Below are 18,169 nucleotides of genomic sequence, written 5' to 3' on the forward strand. Positions count from 1 at the left end.
GGGCTGCGTGCCAGGGTCTCCGAGCCCCCCGGCAGGGGTCCCGGCAACTCCGGACACGCAGCGGGGCGCGCTGAGTTCCGACGGTCCCCGCTCTCCGCACGGCGGCTGCGCCGGCCCGGAGCACCGCCCGCCTTCCCGGCGGGGCGGAGCCGGGCCCGGGGACGGGGTGGCGACAGATCGCCACACGGGGAGGACGCGAGTGCGCCGCGACTCGGCTGGGACCGGGGAGTTCCGGCCGCCGCTCCCCTGGCCGGGGCTGGAGGACCCGCGGAGGTGGAGCCGAGCCTGTGACCCGGCGGAGCGGCCGGACCTGCCCGGTGCTGCCCGCACGGCAGCGCTCCTGCTGCGGCCACGGGCCGGCTGTGACCTCCGTAGGGCTGCGACCTCCGTAGGGCTGCCAGAGGCACCGCCACCGAGCATAGTGAGGAGCTCTCTTCACACGTAATTCAGGTAAAACAAGACCAGTTACCTCCTAGCTATTTTTGTCTTAGGGTCTTAAATGTCGTCTGTGGCCATTCATGACTTTAAAAGCTCTTCGGAAAATCAGAGCAGAACACGTGCTTGAAAACCATCCACTAATAATAAACTGTACAGTTCTCTTCTAGACGTAACCACCAGGTAGATTATAAACAATGAGCAGCATTGCCAAGAGCGTTTTGCGGTCGGTGAAGCACGGCCGAGTTGCGTGGCTGAGGACCAGCTCTGCCCACTCTGGGAAGCGGCGTTTTCACAGGCTGGTTTTGGGAATAGAGACGAGCTGTGATGACACCGGCGCTGCCGTGGTGGATGAAGCTGGCTGTGTTCTGGGAGAAGCACTGCACTGTCAGAAGGAAGTTCATTTACAGTAAGAACAGACTTCTCTCAAGGCTTCTACCTTAAGAACGATTTTACTGTTATTGTTACTATAATATCCATATGAAAGTCTTCCCTGCCCCATAAAACTCAGTAAGTGGTGGGTAGATATGAAGATGTATTACTTTGGCCTCAACACGTACTGCCTGAGATAGTACTAAGGGGGAGGAAATAAATGCCGTGAATTTAACGAGTTTCCTCCAGTGTTTTCTTTCAAAGAGAGACAGATTACTTCTCTAGCTTGAATAAAAGATGAAAACATTGCTACAGTTAAAATCACCAAATGTCTTGATTTTTTAAAGGAAAAATTAGTCAAATATAAGCATTGGTCGTTAAGAACATGAGCTGACAAGTGAGGGGTTGTGAATATTAAATTACATTGTTTTGGAACAGTGTTGAGATACATTTAAAAAGCATCTGTACCAAAAATGGGCAAGTTACATCCTTTCTGGCCTTGATAATTATGCTCCCTCCAGTGCCCTTGACACTAAACAAGGCATTTGAAAACGCACTAAGGAAACAGGCAGGATATGACAAGGTTAAGAGGTGCCTGAAAACTATTTTTATGGCATTCTATCTGCTATAAACCACCAATGCACTGCAATTCCTTGGTTTTACTAGATCAGGAGGAATAATTCCCGTGGTGGCACAGCAGCTTCACAGAGAAAACATCGACCGAGTGGTTCAAGAGGCCCTTAGTGCCAGCGGCGTTTCTGTGGCCGAGCTCGCGGCCGTGGCCACCACGGTGAAACCCGGGCTGGCTCTGAGCCTGGGCGTGGGGCTGCACTACAGCCGGGGCCTGGTCAGCAGGCACCAGAAACCCTTCATCCCCATCCATCACATGGAGGCTCACGCTCTCACCATCAGGCTCACACATCCCCTGGAATTCCCATTCTTAGTTCTCCTCATCTCTGGAGGCCACTGTCTCTTGGCAGTAGCACAGGGAGTTTCAGATTTCCTCCTGCTCGGACAGTCCATCGACATCGCACCGGGTGACATGCTGGATAAGGTAATATCCCCTTTCCTTACCTTACCTTAGTGTTCTCGTCTTTTCATTGCTTTTATAATACATAATGGTAGTAATATCATCAGCCTGAGGACAGCAATTCAATGCAATACAAGTTTTATGTAACTTTTTGTCTATTTTGAAATGCCATATACGTAAGATATGAAAGGCCATTAAAAGTGTACACAAAACATCAACTCTAACATATGTACATTAATTATATTTTAGCCAATAGGCAACGTAACCAAAACTGGTGTTGGATGTTTCATTGACACTGATTATACAAAGAAGTTGTATTAATTAGAGAAGATTTTTTAGAGGTGTTTTATGGAAGTAGTATTACGCTGTCAGGTTTAAAACAATGGATGTGAAAGCATTTCTTACTATTTGTAGTTTTTAGAGTTTGAAAAGCATGGTTTGGCCATCACAATCTTAAGTTTTCTGGGTCCCTGAGTACAGTCTGTAAAATTGATCATTTATGGTTTTGTTCTCAGCACTGTTTTTAAACAGTACTTGTGCATATTAATTAAAAAATTGGGGGAGTGCATGGAATCATAAAGAGGATTTTCAGAAGTTGAAACCAGCTTTGTTCCTGTGTATCTGGTAATACAGTATGGCACACCGTGTGTGTTTCCTATAGCTTAAAAATGGAGTAATTAATATTTCCTGAAAAATTTGTTGATCCTCGTGTTTGCCCAGATTGATCTAGAATTTCATTTCTACATACTCCACGAAAAAAAATATCCTGCTGGGCTGATGTTGTGTCTTACCCTTAGCATGCCCTGTTTGTAATTTCACATTGGATTGGATGTTTTGGTGTCACATTTTACCCCATAGACTGTGGTACGGTGATGCCATTGCAGGAGGAACTGATTCCAAGTCTGCTGTTTGTCATCTCTTAGGTGGCACGAAGGCTGTCTCTAAGCAAGCACCCAGAGTGCCACAGCATGGCTGGGGGGCAGGCCATAGAGCACTTGGCTCAGAGTGGGAACCAGGAGCGGCTCACCTTCCGCCTGCCCATGCGGCAGTATCGCAACTGCGACTTCTCTTTCTCCGGACTGCAGAACATTGTCAATAATGCCATTGTGCAGAAAGAAAAAGAAGAAGGTACAAACTGAGATACAAACTGAGCTTTTGACAACCTACACTCAGGAGCCCCCTTTGATGATATGCTTTTATAGGTATTCAGGAAGGTGAGATCCTGTCCTGTGTTAAGGATGTTGCTGCTGCTGTACAGCACGCAGTGGCTGTTCATATCATCCAGAGGACATATCGAGCCATGCTCTTCTGCATCAAAAACAGCATATTGCCATCAAAAAATGCCACTTTGGTGGGTATACCTTTTTTTTCCTTTGTATAGCTGACTCTATAACATCATTTGAAGATGCAGATGCCTTGTTGTACTTTCTATCTTTGACATATGAGGAGGATCTCAGTATGTATTATATTGTTAAAATACCAACAATATTGAAGTAACGGTCATATAAATATTTAGCTCTGGGTTTGAAGCTAGAGAGAGATTTTCTTACCACCTAATCTAACCTCCCAGAACAACTTGCCCTTGTGCTACCCAATACTTGATGGCTGTTCTAGTTACAGAACTATGGACGGGTTTAGCTTGGAAAGGACCTTAAGGATCATCCAGTTCTAACCCTCCTGCCATGGGCAAGGACACCTTCCATTAGACTGACCTGCTTCAGGAATGTCTTTTTGCATAATAAGCAAACTTAGCATACTCTTTTCTGGTATGTTTTAATCTTAAATGCAGCATTATTATTATTATTCTGTAGAACTTCAACTGATAACCCTTGTCTAAACATGATGCTGGTTCTGTGTGACCCATAAGTACTTTTGAGTTAATGCCTTTTTTTCTTTTTTAAATGCTCTAAGGTTGTATCAGGAGGAGTTGCAAGTAATCAGTACATCAGAAAAGTTCTACAGAATCTAGCAGATGCAAATGATTTTGCTTTGCTGTGTCCTCCTCCAAGACTCTGCACTGATAATGGTGTTATGATTGCATGGTAAGAGTTGTTTCTCTTTAACACACATTACAGGAGCACATGCAAAGTTGACATGAGAGTCAAGGAGCTCTTTTTGTGCTGATTGAACCAGAGTTGTGATGTACATTTTTCTGTAATTGCTTTGTTGCTCAGGAATGGCATTGAAAGGCTCCGTGCAGGGCTGGGGGTCCTTCACAGCACTGCTGGCGTCCGCTATGAGCCAAGGTAAGGGACTGACTGCTCATTCCCAGGCTCTGTCCTCACTGTGGGCTGGGAAAGGGGAACAGGTCACATGAAAAACAGGCACAAGCTGCTGAGGAGTCTCTCTGCAGCACAAAGAAATTTTAAACGTTAAGGCAGTTTTAAATACAAATGATTGTGGCAGGTATTTATGTTTATTTTGGCTCAGAAATTTAATTTATCATATATCATAACAGTTCTATGTATTTTCCTACTATGATTGTATAGATGTTAGGCTTAAGGCCAAACAAAATGCAGATATTTCAAAAGTACCAGCTGGTGGTCTTAAACTTTGGAATTTTTTCAGGTTTTTTTTTTCCCTTTCCGTTTTCAGAAATAGAGATTTGGATGGTCTCGATACAAAAAAAATGTATTACAGTTTTCAGATGAAAAATTATAAAATACTCTACTTCAAAAATAATTTGCTGTATATATTTCAGTGAATAAAAAACTAAGTTTTACTTGCTGTAGACAATGAATTATTTAAGGTTATCTTAGTAGTTACCTGTGAATCTCTAGTGTTTTACATTCATCAGCAGGACATAAAATGAATTATCAACTAAAATCAGAATCTAAATAGAACAACAGGCCCAGAAGATGGCTTTGAAAATCACAACTGTGTTTCTAGAGTTTGGAATGGCTACAAACACAAATATTTCCTCATTGTAAAGATATTTCCAGGTGCAGCTTGAGATGGATTGTTTTAATGGTCACAGTCTTAGAAGTGCAGGGACTGTACTGAAATACTTTGACTCTCATGTAATTGTAAATGAGGTCTGTGAAGCTGTACATCTGTGTGATATGGCAATGGCAATGTTGATTTTTAACAAATACATAATTTTGTTTTCTAGAGCTCCCCTGGGAATTGATATTTCAAAAAGAGTTGAAGAAGATTCCATCAAGGTGCCAAAACTAAAAGAGATACGATGGTTGGCATCTTAAAAAGTAACTTAATAAAATAAATAGTTCAATGAAAACTGTTGCAATGCTGTTATGGTTAGGGACAATACTTGGATTACAAGTGTTGAAATCAGCTGTCAGAGGAACAAATGCTGTGTTGCAATCACCAAAGTAATTCCAGTTACTATAAACTAAGCATTCAGTATTAAAACAAAAAGCAGCATCTCAGTATTAAAACAAAAAAAAAGCACAGCATGCATTCATAGTGAGTTCCTTGTACACACACACACATGTACAACTCTGATTATTAATAATTATGTCCAAGTGTGTAAAAAAAGCCCAGACCAAACATTGTAAGAAAACTTGATTTACTGACTTTGTGTATAGAATAAATGCAACATCTCCAGATACAGCTCTATAATTAATCTACTGAAAGTAACTTCAGCCTGCTGCATGTGTCAGATGCTTTTTCACTGTTGCTCTCTAGTTTTGCAATCCGAGATCCAAACTGTACTGCCCTTTTTGGCAAAACAGCTGAGGCTGTCAGGCCCAGCTCCTTGGCTGCAAGGCGCAGAATCAGTTTCTCGCCAATTCCTCGAGGTAAGGTCAAATCAGCTTTTTCTGAGACAGGCAGAGAATTGAGGAATGAGACAACATCTTCATCAAGAAAAGGAAACCTGAAAGAGAGATTTACATGGGTAAAAACCCTTTAAAAATTCTATAGGAATAATCGTGGTTTTCCCCTTTACCACATGCAAAGACTGAGTGAAACTACACTGTAACTTTGAAACAAAAAGATTTACACAACAAATGCTGCTATCATTCTGAATTTCAGGCTTTCACACCTAATCATGTGCATGCTTAAGAGCACTGCACATCAACCACTGCAACTGTTCTCGTGCTGAACTGAAAATGTGCAACTAAGATTTGGAAAAATACTGGCACAAAGATCACATGAGAAAACCTTTCATGCACCTGAGTGGCCTCTGCTCCTGGACTAGACCTAAGGAATTTTTTTCAAGTTGATGGTAGCATGGAGAAATAGGCACAAATAAAATGATTCTTCAACTCTTCTGACTTAACAGCCAGGAAACGTGGTGGATATTGACTATGCTTTACTGCAGGGATAGGAATATACAGTTCCTGTTACACTGTCTTTCTCCAGAGACACTCCCCGAAGGTCCACACCAGAACACTTCAAAGTTGTGCAAAGTCTGTTTAGCTTAAAATGATAAAACCAGCTAGAATTTGCCTATTTCAACATCTGTTGTTTCTTCTTAAAGCTTCTAGATGGAAATCAAATTGCTAAATTTCCTTAAGTAAACTCTTCCACAATATACTACAGACCACTTTTTTAAAAAACAAAACCAAAACCTGCACAACACAGTACACATTAACAAAACTGCAGCCGAAGTAGAGACAATAAAACACACAGAAGTTTCAATTAAGAATTTGTTAGGGGTGTGAAAAACTGCATCTAACCAGCAAAATCAGTTTTGCTCTGAGTCAAAACAGTAATACCTGGCTTCTTTTCCATGATCACCGATGATCCTGTCATCTCTGCCCAGATTTCGAGAAGAAATGCGCCCTAACTCCATTTCAAGTTCTTTATTAAGACCCTCGAAGCCATCTTTGGTGAAGCAAACACGATGTCTAGAGTACCCAGCAAGCTGCTCATCTGCTCCAATCCCTGTAAGCACAACCTGAGGAAACGGAATAGAAGAAATCTTAGTATCAATGCAAGTTAATTTGTAACAGACTTTAAAGGTTTAAGTACATTTTAATGAGAAATTTAATACACATCTTTTAAAAGTATTATCAGAATGGGCTGTGCCTAACACATATACAAAGCCTAAAACAATTCCCAGTACAGTCATTGGTAACTTAAATTATGAGACCTTAAAGTACACACAAATATTGCTAGTGGAGCAAGGAAAAAAACGTGAAAATAATGCCATATGTATCACAAATACACCAGTATATTTGAAGAACGTCTTTGTTAGTTTCTGTGATAATAAACAGCATTTGTTAAACACCAGCCTTTAAAAATTATGGCCAAAGTCAATATGTCATATGTTGTAGTTACCTGAATGTACACCCAGAGTACTATTCATTTACCAGCTACATTACACAAAGTAAAAATGACTTACACTACTCAGTAAGTACAGTAAAATGTTTTATCAAGAGAAAAAACACTATTGCATCTGGCCCATTACTGTGCCTTCAACAGCTGAAATGAAACAGTTCCTTCAGGAACAGAGAAGTGAGAAATCAGAAACAAAAATTATAGATGGTGGTTATTTGTTTCCATTGGATATTGTTGCATATCCAAGCTCACTGAAAAGCCATGCACATTACATGACAAGAGAACTGAATATGATTTTTAATTCTAGAATTACACAAGTTATATAATTATAGAATATTTTACATTCTGACATAATTTCAGAAGCCTCATGAATAGGAAAAATCCCAGCTGATTTCTAAAACAAGAAAACTGCTTTTACATGCAGAAGTCAAACACTAGGCAGAAAATAAAACAAAACAGTACCTTTGCAGGACTTTTATATGGTTTCAGTTCTCCTTGGTTACTAATGAAGCCCTCTCCTCTGGAAGCAAACCAAATTGCACAGCCAATACTGTCATCCAAGACTGTATCCAGTGGATAGATTAAGTAATTAATATGCTCTTTTCTCATTTTTTTCAATTCCTCTAATGTAACATTAATTTCCACAAAGTTCCAGGTTCTTGAAGGGTTAATGGCTTCTAATTCCTTCAGTCCTGCCCTACCAGTGATTCTGTCAGGAACATCAAAGCAGGATGAATGAGTACCAGTGTCAGCAGCAGGATCTTGACAGCTTTCTTGAGGACAAAGCAAATCAAGCTGTACCTCATGGCCAGTTTGTCTTTTAGTGGTTCCCCTGTGCTTAGCTTGCTCTTTCATCATGAAAGCTACATTAAGAAGATCAATTGGCTCTTCCAAAGGCACATGTTTATCAGCCAGGGCTGCAATAACCATAGAGTCAATGCCACCAGAAAAGAGCACTGCAATATGTGCTCTCTTATGAGACTTGCTTGGAACTTCTCTTGTTATCTGATCTGGATCTCTACAGAGACACAGGACTCGTCTCTTGACTGCTTCATTTAAAACTTCAATAAACTGACAGGCTAAGTTTTTCTTGTGTTCCTCTGCAAGAAATTCTTGAAGGGTTTCTACAGAAACCACACCGTTAATATTGCTAAAATTAGAGCTTGGACATGCACTTGAAGCTTTAGAAACTGTTTTATTTAAGGGGATGACTGGTGCTCTAAGATTTGATTCATTCAGCACGAGATGTACATGGTTTGGTAAGTCTTTTGACACTTGGTCAAGAACATTAATGCATTTTTCTTCTACTGCTTTCTCTCTGCAGCTGTACTTCCATGGAAACAATGTTAAAGACAAAGATTTAGTTGCTGCACAAGCTTTGAGATCAATTTTGAAAATTCCACATGCTGGGACTTCTTGCCATTGGCTGCCTGATTCAGAACAACCACTTACAGATGAGAGACAGAAAGCTCTGTCAACCTCATTACTGAACTGCCAAAGCAAACTACGACGGCCAAAGTAATCTCTGCCAAACCATAAACTGTGGCTGGGTGCTTCATAATAAATAAAAGCCCAGGGACCCTGAAGTGATGAGAAGAGTGACAGAATGTCCATTTCACTGCTGCATGAAGCCAGGTGATGAAACACTACTTCAGTGTCATTCTCTAGATTTCCTACATGCACTCCACTGAAAATTTCTCCATTCCAAAGAAAAACATTGTTATTGGCATCTTCCAGAGGCTGAGGAGTCACCAGTCCCCTCATGTGAAGTACGTGGCCTGAAAACACACATTGATAAGAGAGATCAGACACAGTTTTTATCAACTCTTGGCTACTGTCTGGGCCTCTTCTTCTTAGATGGCAGAGGATGTCTTCACTGAGGAAATCATGGATTGCATGCTGGCTGCACAAGGTAACAACACAGCAAATGCCACACATTGCCACGGGGAATTCACATCAACTACTTCTTGATTTTAGCCTTTTCTGAATTTTCCAGCTCCTGATGTGCCTTCTTTAATTCATCTAATGTGTCTGTGTAAGAGAAAATTACACAAAAAATCAGTTTCACAAAAAGGAACATTTATGCACAGGTAAATTTCAGTGTATATCTACAACATTAATAATTCCAGCCACTTGTTCAATTAAAGTGATAAACATAAAACACTAATTAAGCAAAGAGCTATGTTTGTGTTCCATCACTACTAACACAAGCTATATAAGCTTGCTGTAGCATATTCCTCTTTAATTATACAAAGATGATGATTTTTTTTCCAAAGAAAGCCACAGTGCAATAGCAGAATGGCCAACTCTTATATAATCTCTATGACTTCAGCATTTGTAGTAGGAAAAGGGAACTGATGATAAAAATGGCAATGCTATTAACCCAAATCAAAGCAAAGAGAAGCAGCAATTGTTCACTCCAAAAAATTAAATTTATACTTCTAAATTTATACTCTTCTAATGCTTGTCCCATCATCACCTCTATTATGCATTCTCCTATTACTCTGTATTGGACAGACAGCTGCAATTTTCTCATTTTAGCATGCCTTTGAGCAGCTACAAATGCAACTTTTAAACATTAACAATTTGAGATACTTTTACACTGCAAACTTACTTTTGGACTGAGACAGCATTTCTGTCCGGTCTGCAAGGAAGAATATGTTGCTGTTGGGTTGCTGCTTATAAACTTTCTGTAAAACAAAACCCACACTGTATTAAGTCAAAGCAGCAGATTCTGGACCCACACTGCAGCAGAAGCTGCTGTGGGTCCAAAGAGACACTCCTGGTATAAAAGTGAAGGGGTAAGTTCTGCCATGTGAACCAGCATTCTAATGCTGTACCATCAAAAGCTTTTAATGCTCAACCTAAGACAAATCTGAATTTCTCTTTTCCTCATCCACAAGGGATCACATTCTATTTTAAACAAATGCACAGAAAAAGTAAGAATACTTCATGAATCCAGACATCTTAATGAAATAACTCAAATAAAACATAAAAAAGCAAAAATCCCCAACACTGCCCAAGTATACATAACCAAATAATTTGCAGGACAAATTATTCTGAGCACACCTGACCACATGTTTATTAAAATCTGAAATACAACAAATTAAAGACAGCATGCTCTGATTCTGTTGCCCCTCTGGCCTTTATGTTTATTTCTCTGCTAAAATGAAATAGTTAAAAGCAAATTTGTAAAGCCCTTACCCGGTTCTTCTTCAAATTAGAAAGCTCATCGACTACAACCTTCTGCTCCTTAATCTGAAAGGCAAAAGATTCATTTGAATTTAATGAATAAAAATAAGACATCAGAGTATAATCCTAGTGGTGAGCATGTCTACTGATATTTTAAGACAGCAACATGCATGACAAGCTGAATCACTAAAGTAAGTATAACAGTTATATACTTAATTTCTCTAGAAACAGGCTATTTTGCATGCATTGGTATTTCTCCTACCTTCAAAAGCCACAAAGTGAGGTCAGCCAAACTGAATGTGCCACACTGAAACTGCAACTTTTCCAGGAGCTACATCAATCTCTTGTACCTACACACCAACAAGGCAGAGCAGCAGAGCCATCCTCTGCTATGGACTAAACCACTTAGGCTGAACAGAAGTGACAACCTGCAGCTCTGTGATGTCCCAGCTTTGCAGCTGCCAGGCAATCAAAAACATCACTGTCTCTATATGTGGCCATGCAGAAGTATTTTTTTTTAAATATAATCACATAATGTTAAGGGGTTGCAAAGGACTTTAAAGATCATCTAGTCCCAGCCTGCCCCGTGCCACGGGCAGGGACACACCCAACTAGACCTGGCTGCTCCTGGCCTTGAACACTTCCAGGGTTGGGGCATCCACAGCTTCTCAACATGTGAGTGCCTCACCATTCTCACAGCAAAGAATGTCTGCCTAGTACCTAACCCAAATCTGCCCTCTTTCAATTTGTACATATTGCTTCTTGTCTTATCACTACAGTTCCTTACAAAGAGCCCCTTCTCTGGCTTCCCTGTAGGCCCTATTGGAACACTGGCAGGTTGATATGAGGTTTTTTGGAGTGAAAGTTTCACAGGCTTGGCTTATTGCATACTGAACAGAGCTGTGGGTATCAGGGAAGAGGGAGTGGATAAATGAGAGGACCAGCCTTTATGGCTGAAATCCCTTGGGACATTTTGGGCAGACAAAGCTGAACAGGGCTAGAAGGAAGCCATATGAGAAGCAGGTGAGGCTACTTGGAGGGGAGACCTCACAGCAGTCTTCAAGTTCCTTAGGCGGGAAGTGGAGGGGCGGACACTGATCTTTTCTCCCTGGTGACCAGCGACAGTACCACAGGAAACAGCCTGGAGCTGGGTCAGGGGATGTTCAGATTGGAGACCAGGAACAGGTTCTTCACCCAGAGGGTGGCTGGGCACTGAACTCCCCACTGAAAGCGGTGACAGCACCAGCCTGACAGAGTTCACATAGCTTTTCGATAATGTGCTCAGGCACATGCTGATTCCTGGGGTGTACTGTGCAGCGCAGGAGTTAGACTCGGCCATTGCACGTCTTCTGAAACTCCCGATATTCTGTGAGAAAAATCTCACTGCGCCTCACTTGGCATTTCAAGCAGTAAGACCCAAAATACCGATCTGGCGAGCGAGCTATCAGCGAGGCAACACGGGCTCGCAAAACGCAGGCCGCTCTCGGGGCCCGAGGGCACAGCCTTGGGCACAGGAACCCCGGTCCCTGGCAGCACCCGCCCTCCTCTGCCTCACACTGCTGCACCCCAGGCGACAGGCTCCGGGGACCGCCTCTGCTCACCCTTCGGCTCAGCTCCTCCTTGTGGCGCAGCGCCGCGCTCTCCCCATCCTCCAGCCGCGGCGGCCGCCCCGACATGGCCCCGGCGGGCAGCGGGCGCGATCACCCGGCAGCGGCGACAGCCCCGCTTCCGACACACGCACACCGGAACCAGCCGCACCAGGGCGCATGCGCGCAGGCGGGGCCCCGCACAACACCACCAATCAGCAGGCGCGGGCGAGCGCGCGCCAGACGGGGCGCCAATCAACAGGCGCGGCAGAGCGCGCGCCCGACGAGGCGCCAATCAGCAGGCGCGGCAGAGCACGCGCGGGCGCGCGGGCCGGGCGGCGGGAATCGTGAGGGGGCTCGCGCCCCCTCACGGGGGAAGGCGGGAGTGTCGGGCGGGCCGGAGCTCCGGGAGCCGCGTCCCGGAGCGCGTCGGGACAGGCCCAAGGTGGAGGAGATGTTTGGAATGAGGCTTGGAAACTGTGCTCCTTGTGGAGTGTGTCGGCTTGGTGTGGTGCGACCCCGAGCTGCTGTCGTGCAGAGGGCTCTCAAATCCCCTTAAGCAGTTTGCTTAAAGGTATTCCAGAAGAGATATGAATCATACACTATTTACAGATATTAGGATCATATGATTCATTTTGTTCATCATTAGGACATGTTCCTACAAGAAAGGTAGACAGGGACTTTTTAGAGGGGCATGTAGTGACAGGACAAGGGAGAATGTATTCACATTGACAGAGGGCAGGTTTAGATCAGATACTTGATGGAAATTGTCTACACAGAGGATGTGAGACACTTGCAGAGAACCTGAGGCAGCTCCATCCTTGCAAGTGTTCAAGGCCAGGCTACACAGGGCTCTCAGACCATGGTAGGGGGTTGAAATGAGATAATTTTTAAGGTCCCTTCCAACCCATAGCATTCCAGGATTTTATGATTTTATTATTATACAAGATGTATGTTTAAGACTATCCACCTAAGATGATCCTAACATTTGTCTCTTCCATTCTACTATAGATGTGTCATAGTGATGCATATGTCTACCGTCTTAAAAAATACATAATTGTCTCATTTTTATCCCTCTCCTTCTTTCTAAACATTGCATAATTATTCTAAGCATGCAAGAGTAATCCAAACTCACGGACCAATTGCTACCAATTGCTCAGTTGTAGGATTTTATGTGATTTCTATCCCACTTGTGGTCCTTGTGGTACTGACTGCGGTGCAAATATAGTTCAAATCTTCATGAACCATTTGAAATATCTGCAGGTTTAGTAAGAGAGGTAGGAGTGGTTTTTTGCTTTAATCACATATAATCATATATATTATATATTTTTATGATACTTAGAGTTTGTGACCAAGATTGCACCTTGGTTGTATCCATGAGCTTGGTTGGAATGTCTGTGATGTTGATCAAAACTTTTGGCAGCAGCGTAGGAAGAGCAAGGATTTTGCCTCCTAGCAGAAGGATGAAGGAAGACAATTTGGCTAGAAGCATATTTGGCAATACACTTACTTGCAAAAGCTGTGCTTATTTGCTTTTAACAGAGAGAGAAACTGAGGTTACACTTGCCTAAAAGGTCAGTCTTGCCCTTCTGTCCACTTTAACCCACACTTGTGCCTGCAGCCTTGCCCCAGCATGGCTGTGTGCTGGGACAGCTGAGGGGCTGCTCTGTTTTTCTCAGCAGTGCCCAGTGCTGCTGTGACTTTGGGAGTTGTTTCCCAGGGGATGGGGTGGTTCTGGGGCTTGTGCCTCAACTTCTAGAAGAAGTAGACATATCTGGGTCACACAGATCAGTTCTGGTGCTGTTGCTCAGTGTGCTTTGTGGTTTGGCACTGCTGTCCTGGTGAGTAATGTGTTTAATCTGAGGAACTCCCAACCCTCTGCTGCCCAGGTTTTATTTGTTGTTCATATGTTACAAAGGTTGATGATCAAGTAACCCAGTAGTCAAAGTATAATTTCTGTACTGATTATCCTTTTTATGTTCAGTAATAAATGCAGTTAATGTTTATCAAAACCCCATCACTCAGTGTTATTAATTGTTTCAGAAGAGTGATGGCAATGGTTTTAAGGCATAATAGCAAAGGTGGAATGGGTTTCACTTCTAGTCTTACCACAAATTGATGATTCTTCTACTGATATAGAGGGGGCGTTTGATCCTTTAAAAATGAATGAATTCCTGTGTCAAGATCACTCCTGAAATTACATCTGACAGCTAAGTGGGAAATGTCATTCAGTGACACATCTCTGGTCATCCTGCTTCTGTCTGTGTGTCTGAGAACACCTGTAGTGCTCTAAACTATTTTTCTTTTAGTAACATAAAACTGTTTCTGGATGTTAATAATGTCTGACACAATGTTAATAAAATATCAAGGAGTATTTCAGTCTTCAAAGCCCTCACCTTTTCAGTATCTGGCATCTCTAAAAATATAAAAATAACACAAATTACCCAACAAGTAGTGTAAATAGCTGAAAGCCACAAGTAGTTACTGATGCCAGAAAGTCTCTGAAGTTGCTGTGACCTGTTAGCAAATGCATGGCCCAAACAGTAACCTGTAAATAACCAAGCTCAAGCTCCCAAAGGCTGCTCTTGAACCACGCTGAGGAGGTGAAGCCACCCTTGGGACAACACTGTCAAGTCTTGAAGGCCTCTGCTCGTGATGTTGGCGGTACATTTGTGTCAGAGGATTTCACAGCTGTGAGAGGCACAGGGTAGGACTGATACAGCCTCCAAGTTCCCCTGGTTTTTGTGTGGGCTGCAAATCCACATGCACTCAATTCTGTGTCAGCTGACACTTGGAAACGTGTTCAGCCATGATAATCAATTGTGGGTTTAGGTCTGTTCGTGTTGGAAACGTGTTCAGCCACCATAATCAGCTGTGGGTTCCAGTGTGAGGTTCAGCAGTGAGTGACTGCACTCTCAGAAGCTCATCATGCTCTAGAAGAACCAGACACAGAGGTGTCCTTGGAGGGGAATAGCACCAGGACTATTGTAGCTCTAATGTTGGCCACAAGAGAGCAAGCTGCAACTGTGCTGCTCAGAGACAGTCAGGGAAAGACTGGGGCCAGCCAGGTAAGGCAGGTGGGTGAGGTCTCTGAAAGGAGATAACACAGTCAGAGGATGTTGCATTTATATAGGTTTTTGTCTGTTTTGGAGCATCTTCAGTTCTGGTCCTGGGTTGTTTTGTATTCAGACATTGTATCATCGTAAGTGGATTCTGAGATGTACCTTCAATCTCTGTGTTAATTTCACAGTTTCACCTATATTTTAATAATTTTCTAATTTCTGTCAGTCTAAGAAAATTCAAATTGTTGAAATGAGTTGGGTTTCTTTATGGTAATCCTTCTGCTAATTTGTCTGAGCCAGCAGGATTTGAAGGGACTTAGGTTAACTTACACAGCCAGGGATCTGGCTATACACTGGAATCTAGGCAAAGTTGTGGTTTGTTCCCTTAGGTTAAGTACCTAGATTGTCAATGACACAAGAAACCTTGCAAAACCTATAATCATTCTGCTTTAAAAGTCCTGCAACTGCAAGTAAAACAAGAAGTCTGAGCACTTTTATGGTCTTGAAGTACAGTCAGTTTTTTCAGCACTTCTGATACACTGTTAATGCAATCTGAGAACTCATTTCCACAAAAATTCTGTGTAGGTCACAAGCATTAAATTATTAATTTTCTAATTAAAAGCAGAATTAATTTCATCACTTTCACATGGAAGATTTTCAGGTTGTTGTCAAAATAGCTGAGAACTATCCTCAGTCTCTCATTAGTTTTTACAATCTGATTGCACACCTCAAAGCTTCTAAAAGTGCTGAACAGCTTATTTGTAAAATACTCCCAGCAGTCTTTTATCTGATGATTTAAGTAAGAGAGGATTTAAAAATAGACTTTCACGAGTTCACTGTGTTCTTCAATGTAAAACTGAAGTAGCTCTAATGAGAGCCTTTCTCAAAGTCTTATGTTGCTGTAGTTGAGAAGACAGTTTGACCTTTAATTTATTTTTTTTCCTTAGTGCAGAACAATTAGTTGTGCACTTTGTTAGACTTCAGAAGAGAGGTAAGTTTATGTTAGTGTTACTTTCACTTGGAAATGCAGAACTGTGAGATTTGGTGTTGTGTCTTGCAGGGCAGTCCCTCACATGCTCTGAATAACCAATGCACAGGTTTACTGCAGTAACCACTTTGAATATGGGATCAGACTTCCAGATACACATTTTGAGCAGTGGAATATTCAGGGATCTTAAAAAATCAAGTGCTGTGTCTTACAAAACAACCATTTTCTTTGCAGTATGAAGATGGGAGCCTGGTGCCTGGATGCTGGAAGCTCTTCTGTGGTGCCACCAAAGAGCAGGTGTGTGACAGGCTTAGAACTGCTCAGGAACTCTGGATAGACAGATGCCTCATTTGGATCATCTTGGGTTGGGCAGTTGATATAAAATCAGATTAGTGCCAATATTTCTGCCTAATGAGGAAAGGGAAAGAGAACTGCACCAAACACTCTGAGTGAAGAGTCAGGAAGTCACTCAAGTGAAGACTTACTGCCCAGCAGTAGTACTACCCAGCAGTACTGCCCAGTAGGTGCTTTTTGGAAGCTGCATTGGAAGTCTGGAGAAGACTGGAGGGATAATTATGGGCTTGCTTCTCTTTCCTGTTGGGAGTGCCTCCATGACAGTAAGTACTGGGTTTAATACTATGTCCAACTGATATCTTCTGGAAGATAAACCCCAGAGATAAGATTGTTTTGGAGGAGCAGGCAGGCCTGAGCAGGATGGGCTGAAGGCAGGGAAGTGGCAGCCTGCTTTTGCTCCCATGATATGGGTCTCCTGGAATCAGGAGATTGGTAATTTCAGCTGAGATAGGTTACAGCCCCATCAAGCACACAACAGACACCTCAGTGAGGCCTTGGGCAGAACACAACATGTCTGAGCAGGCTGGGCAAAGGGGAAATGCACAATTCCTTTGTAAGGCTCTCTGAGGCAGGAGGGAAGGTAAGGATCTTTGCTCTGAGATGCCCAGCTGCATCAGGATCTTGCCTGGGTTGTTTTGTTAAATGTGTGGCTCTCATGTGCTTTTTGTGCCTTTGCTCTCACTGTCACATACATGTGGACTTAGCTCCTGCTACTGGGCAAAGAGAGCCACCAGAGAGATTGTTTTTCCAGGTTTGGAGATGGGAGTTATTTGAAAAGAAACACTAAGGTTTTCAAATTCTAATGTGCCAGAGGCCATGTTATCAAACAGCTTGTTTGACTTCATTTATTTTAAACTTCATTCTTTCTGTCTTAGGCTGCTCTGAGGCCTTCCAGTTTATGCCATTACCCACTGTCTTTATTCCTCTCCAGTTTTCTTTTCATTTTTCTTCTCTCTACTCAAAGTTTTGGAACAAATAAGCCTGCACACATGGCAAAACAACCTGGACCCAAAGAAACTGAACCCTTGGTAGAACTTTCAGTCTTGAGGGTTGTACTTGTTCACCATTCTTTTATGGTGAATGGGATACTTAGTGCTTTCAGGTCCATGCAACTCAAAATGCCCAGCTGAGATCAATGAATACAGAGAGGAATCTAAGCCAAAGCTGTGTGAGTTTTCAGGGTGAGGAACTGAACTTTGAGGTCCTGGCTTTTATTCATGTTCCACCTATGAACATTAGCATTTCCATGTTTAAATTACTATTTCCATGTTTAAAATTGAGCTTTTCTTGCTTTAGGAGGTCACAGTCAGGAAGCTACTCATTGCAGAAATATTCACTGCACTGAATGACAAATGTGTATCTATTTTAATTTTATCACAGTTTTTATGTTGACTGTTTTAAACCTCCATTTAAAAGCCAAGCAATTCTTGCTTGGCAATCTAGACCTTTCATCTGAGTAGCTGGAAAGAAAATATTCTGACCAAGTTCTCATGGAGCAGCAGACTAAACACTCCACTACTAAGTGACCTCTGACAGAAAAGCTCACAGAAAAGAGCTCATGAAACATTTATTTTGTGTTATCACAGCACAAAACATTGCTATTTGTCATGTTGACTTAAAATTTAAAAAGGCAAAATTCCCTGGTTGCAAGTTGCTGTGCCTTAAGCTTTACAAAGATTTTCATCTAATTTGAAGTCTAAACATCACTAAGATGTAACTGTTTTCCCAAATACTCTCCTGTGAAACACCATCACTGATCCTATACCCTTTCCCACTTTAACACAGTTTTTGGAATAAGTACAGCTGTTGCAATGAAGGAAGAAAGGCCTATGGCAGTACAAAAGGGTGGGCTGTAATTACTGTGAGGTGTAAGAATCTCAAGTTTTAGGAAGTGTAATAGCCC

General features: G+C 42.3%; 3 protein-coding genes across 4 annotated transcripts; 1 reads left to right on the forward strand and 2 right to left on the reverse strand.

The window, feature by feature from the left end:
• The first annotated feature begins 286 nt into the window (after window positions 1-286).
• On the forward strand, window positions 287-5,075 carry OSGEPL1 (O-sialoglycoprotein endopeptidase like 1). Of its 2 annotated transcripts, none has more exons than XM_063162534.1 (8): window positions 287-450; window positions 606-844; window positions 1,474-1,861; window positions 2,761-2,965; window positions 3,040-3,188; window positions 3,749-3,879; window positions 4,012-4,083; window positions 4,950-5,075. In XM_063162534.1, exons 2-8 carry the CDS (start codon window positions 633-635, stop codon window positions 5,038-5,040), a joined length of 1,248 nt encoding a protein of 415 aa, XP_063018604.1. In that variant the 5' UTR covers window positions 287-450; window positions 606-632; the 3' UTR covers window positions 5,041-5,075. The 2 variants fall into 2 exon arrangements, with proteins under 2 accessions (XP_063018604.1, XP_063018603.1); XM_063162533.1 differs by having other exon boundaries at window positions 289-450; window positions 595-844.
• A 274-nt stretch (window positions 5,076-5,349) lies between these two features.
• ASNSD1 (asparagine synthetase domain containing 1) lies at window positions 5,350-9,022 on the reverse strand. The gene is made up of 3 exons (XM_063162532.1): window positions 7,547-9,022; window positions 6,520-6,701; window positions 5,350-5,675 (listed from the first exon to the last, which is right to left on the reverse strand). Exons 1-3 carry the CDS (start codon window positions 9,020-9,022, stop codon window positions 5,420-5,422), a joined length of 1,914 nt encoding a protein of 637 aa, XP_063018602.1. The 3' UTR covers window positions 5,350-5,419.
• On the reverse strand, window positions 8,975-12,014 carry ASDURF (ASNSD1 upstream open reading frame). The gene is made up of 4 exons (XM_063162535.1): window positions 11,878-12,014; window positions 10,289-10,342; window positions 9,699-9,774; window positions 8,975-9,115 (listed from the first exon to the last, which is right to left on the reverse strand). Exons 1-4 carry the CDS (start codon window positions 11,950-11,952, stop codon window positions 9,045-9,047), a joined length of 276 nt encoding a protein of 91 aa, XP_063018605.1. The 5' UTR covers window positions 11,953-12,014; the 3' UTR covers window positions 8,975-9,044.
• Window positions 12,015-18,169: the final 6,155 nt, after the last annotated feature.

Source organism: Melospiza melodia, chromosome 8 (assembly GCF_035770615.1).
Source record: "Melospiza melodia melodia isolate bMelMel2 chromosome 8, bMelMel2.pri, whole genome shotgun sequence".
Taxonomy (NCBI): Eukaryota; Metazoa; Chordata; class Aves; order Passeriformes; family Passerellidae; genus Melospiza; species Melospiza melodia.

Bases quoted from the DNA above. Each gene is read 5' to 3' on its own strand.
- OSGEPL1 (XM_063162534.1), top strand. From the start codon at position 633: ATGAGCAGCATTGCCAAGAGCGTTTTGCGGTCGGTGAAGCACGGCCGA. The intron at 3,189-3,748 runs GTGGGTATACCT...AAATGCTCTAAG, and splicing joins CATCAAAAAATGCCACTTTG to GTTGTATCAGGAGGAGTTGC. The intron at 3,880-4,011 runs GTAAGAGTTGTT...TTTGTTGCTCAG, and splicing joins AATGGTGTTATGATTGCATG to GAATGGCATTGAAAGGCTCC.
- ASNSD1 (XM_063162532.1), bottom strand. From the start codon at position 9,022: ATGTGTGGCATTTGCTGTGTTGTTACCTTGTGCAGCCAGCATGCAATC. The intron at 6,702-7,546 runs GTACTGTTTTGT...CCGTTTCCTCAG, and splicing joins CATATAAAAGTCCTGCAAAG to GTTGTGCTTACAGGGATTGG. The intron at 5,676-6,519 runs GTATTACTGTTT...TCTCTCTTTCAG, and splicing joins GATCATGGAAAAGAAGCCAG to GTTTCCTTTTCTTGATGAAG.
- ASDURF (XM_063162535.1), bottom strand. From the start codon at position 11,952: ATGTCGGGGCGGCCGCCGCGGCTGGAGGATGGGGAGAGCGCGGCGCTG. The intron at 10,343-11,877 runs GTGAGCAGAGGC...TTTGCCTTTCAG, and splicing joins AGGAGGAGCTGAGCCGAAGG to ATTAAGGAGCAGAAGGTTGT. The intron at 9,116-9,698 runs GTAAGTTTGCAG...TCTCTTACACAG, and splicing joins AATGCTGTCTCAGTCCAAAA to ACACATTAGATGAATTAAAG.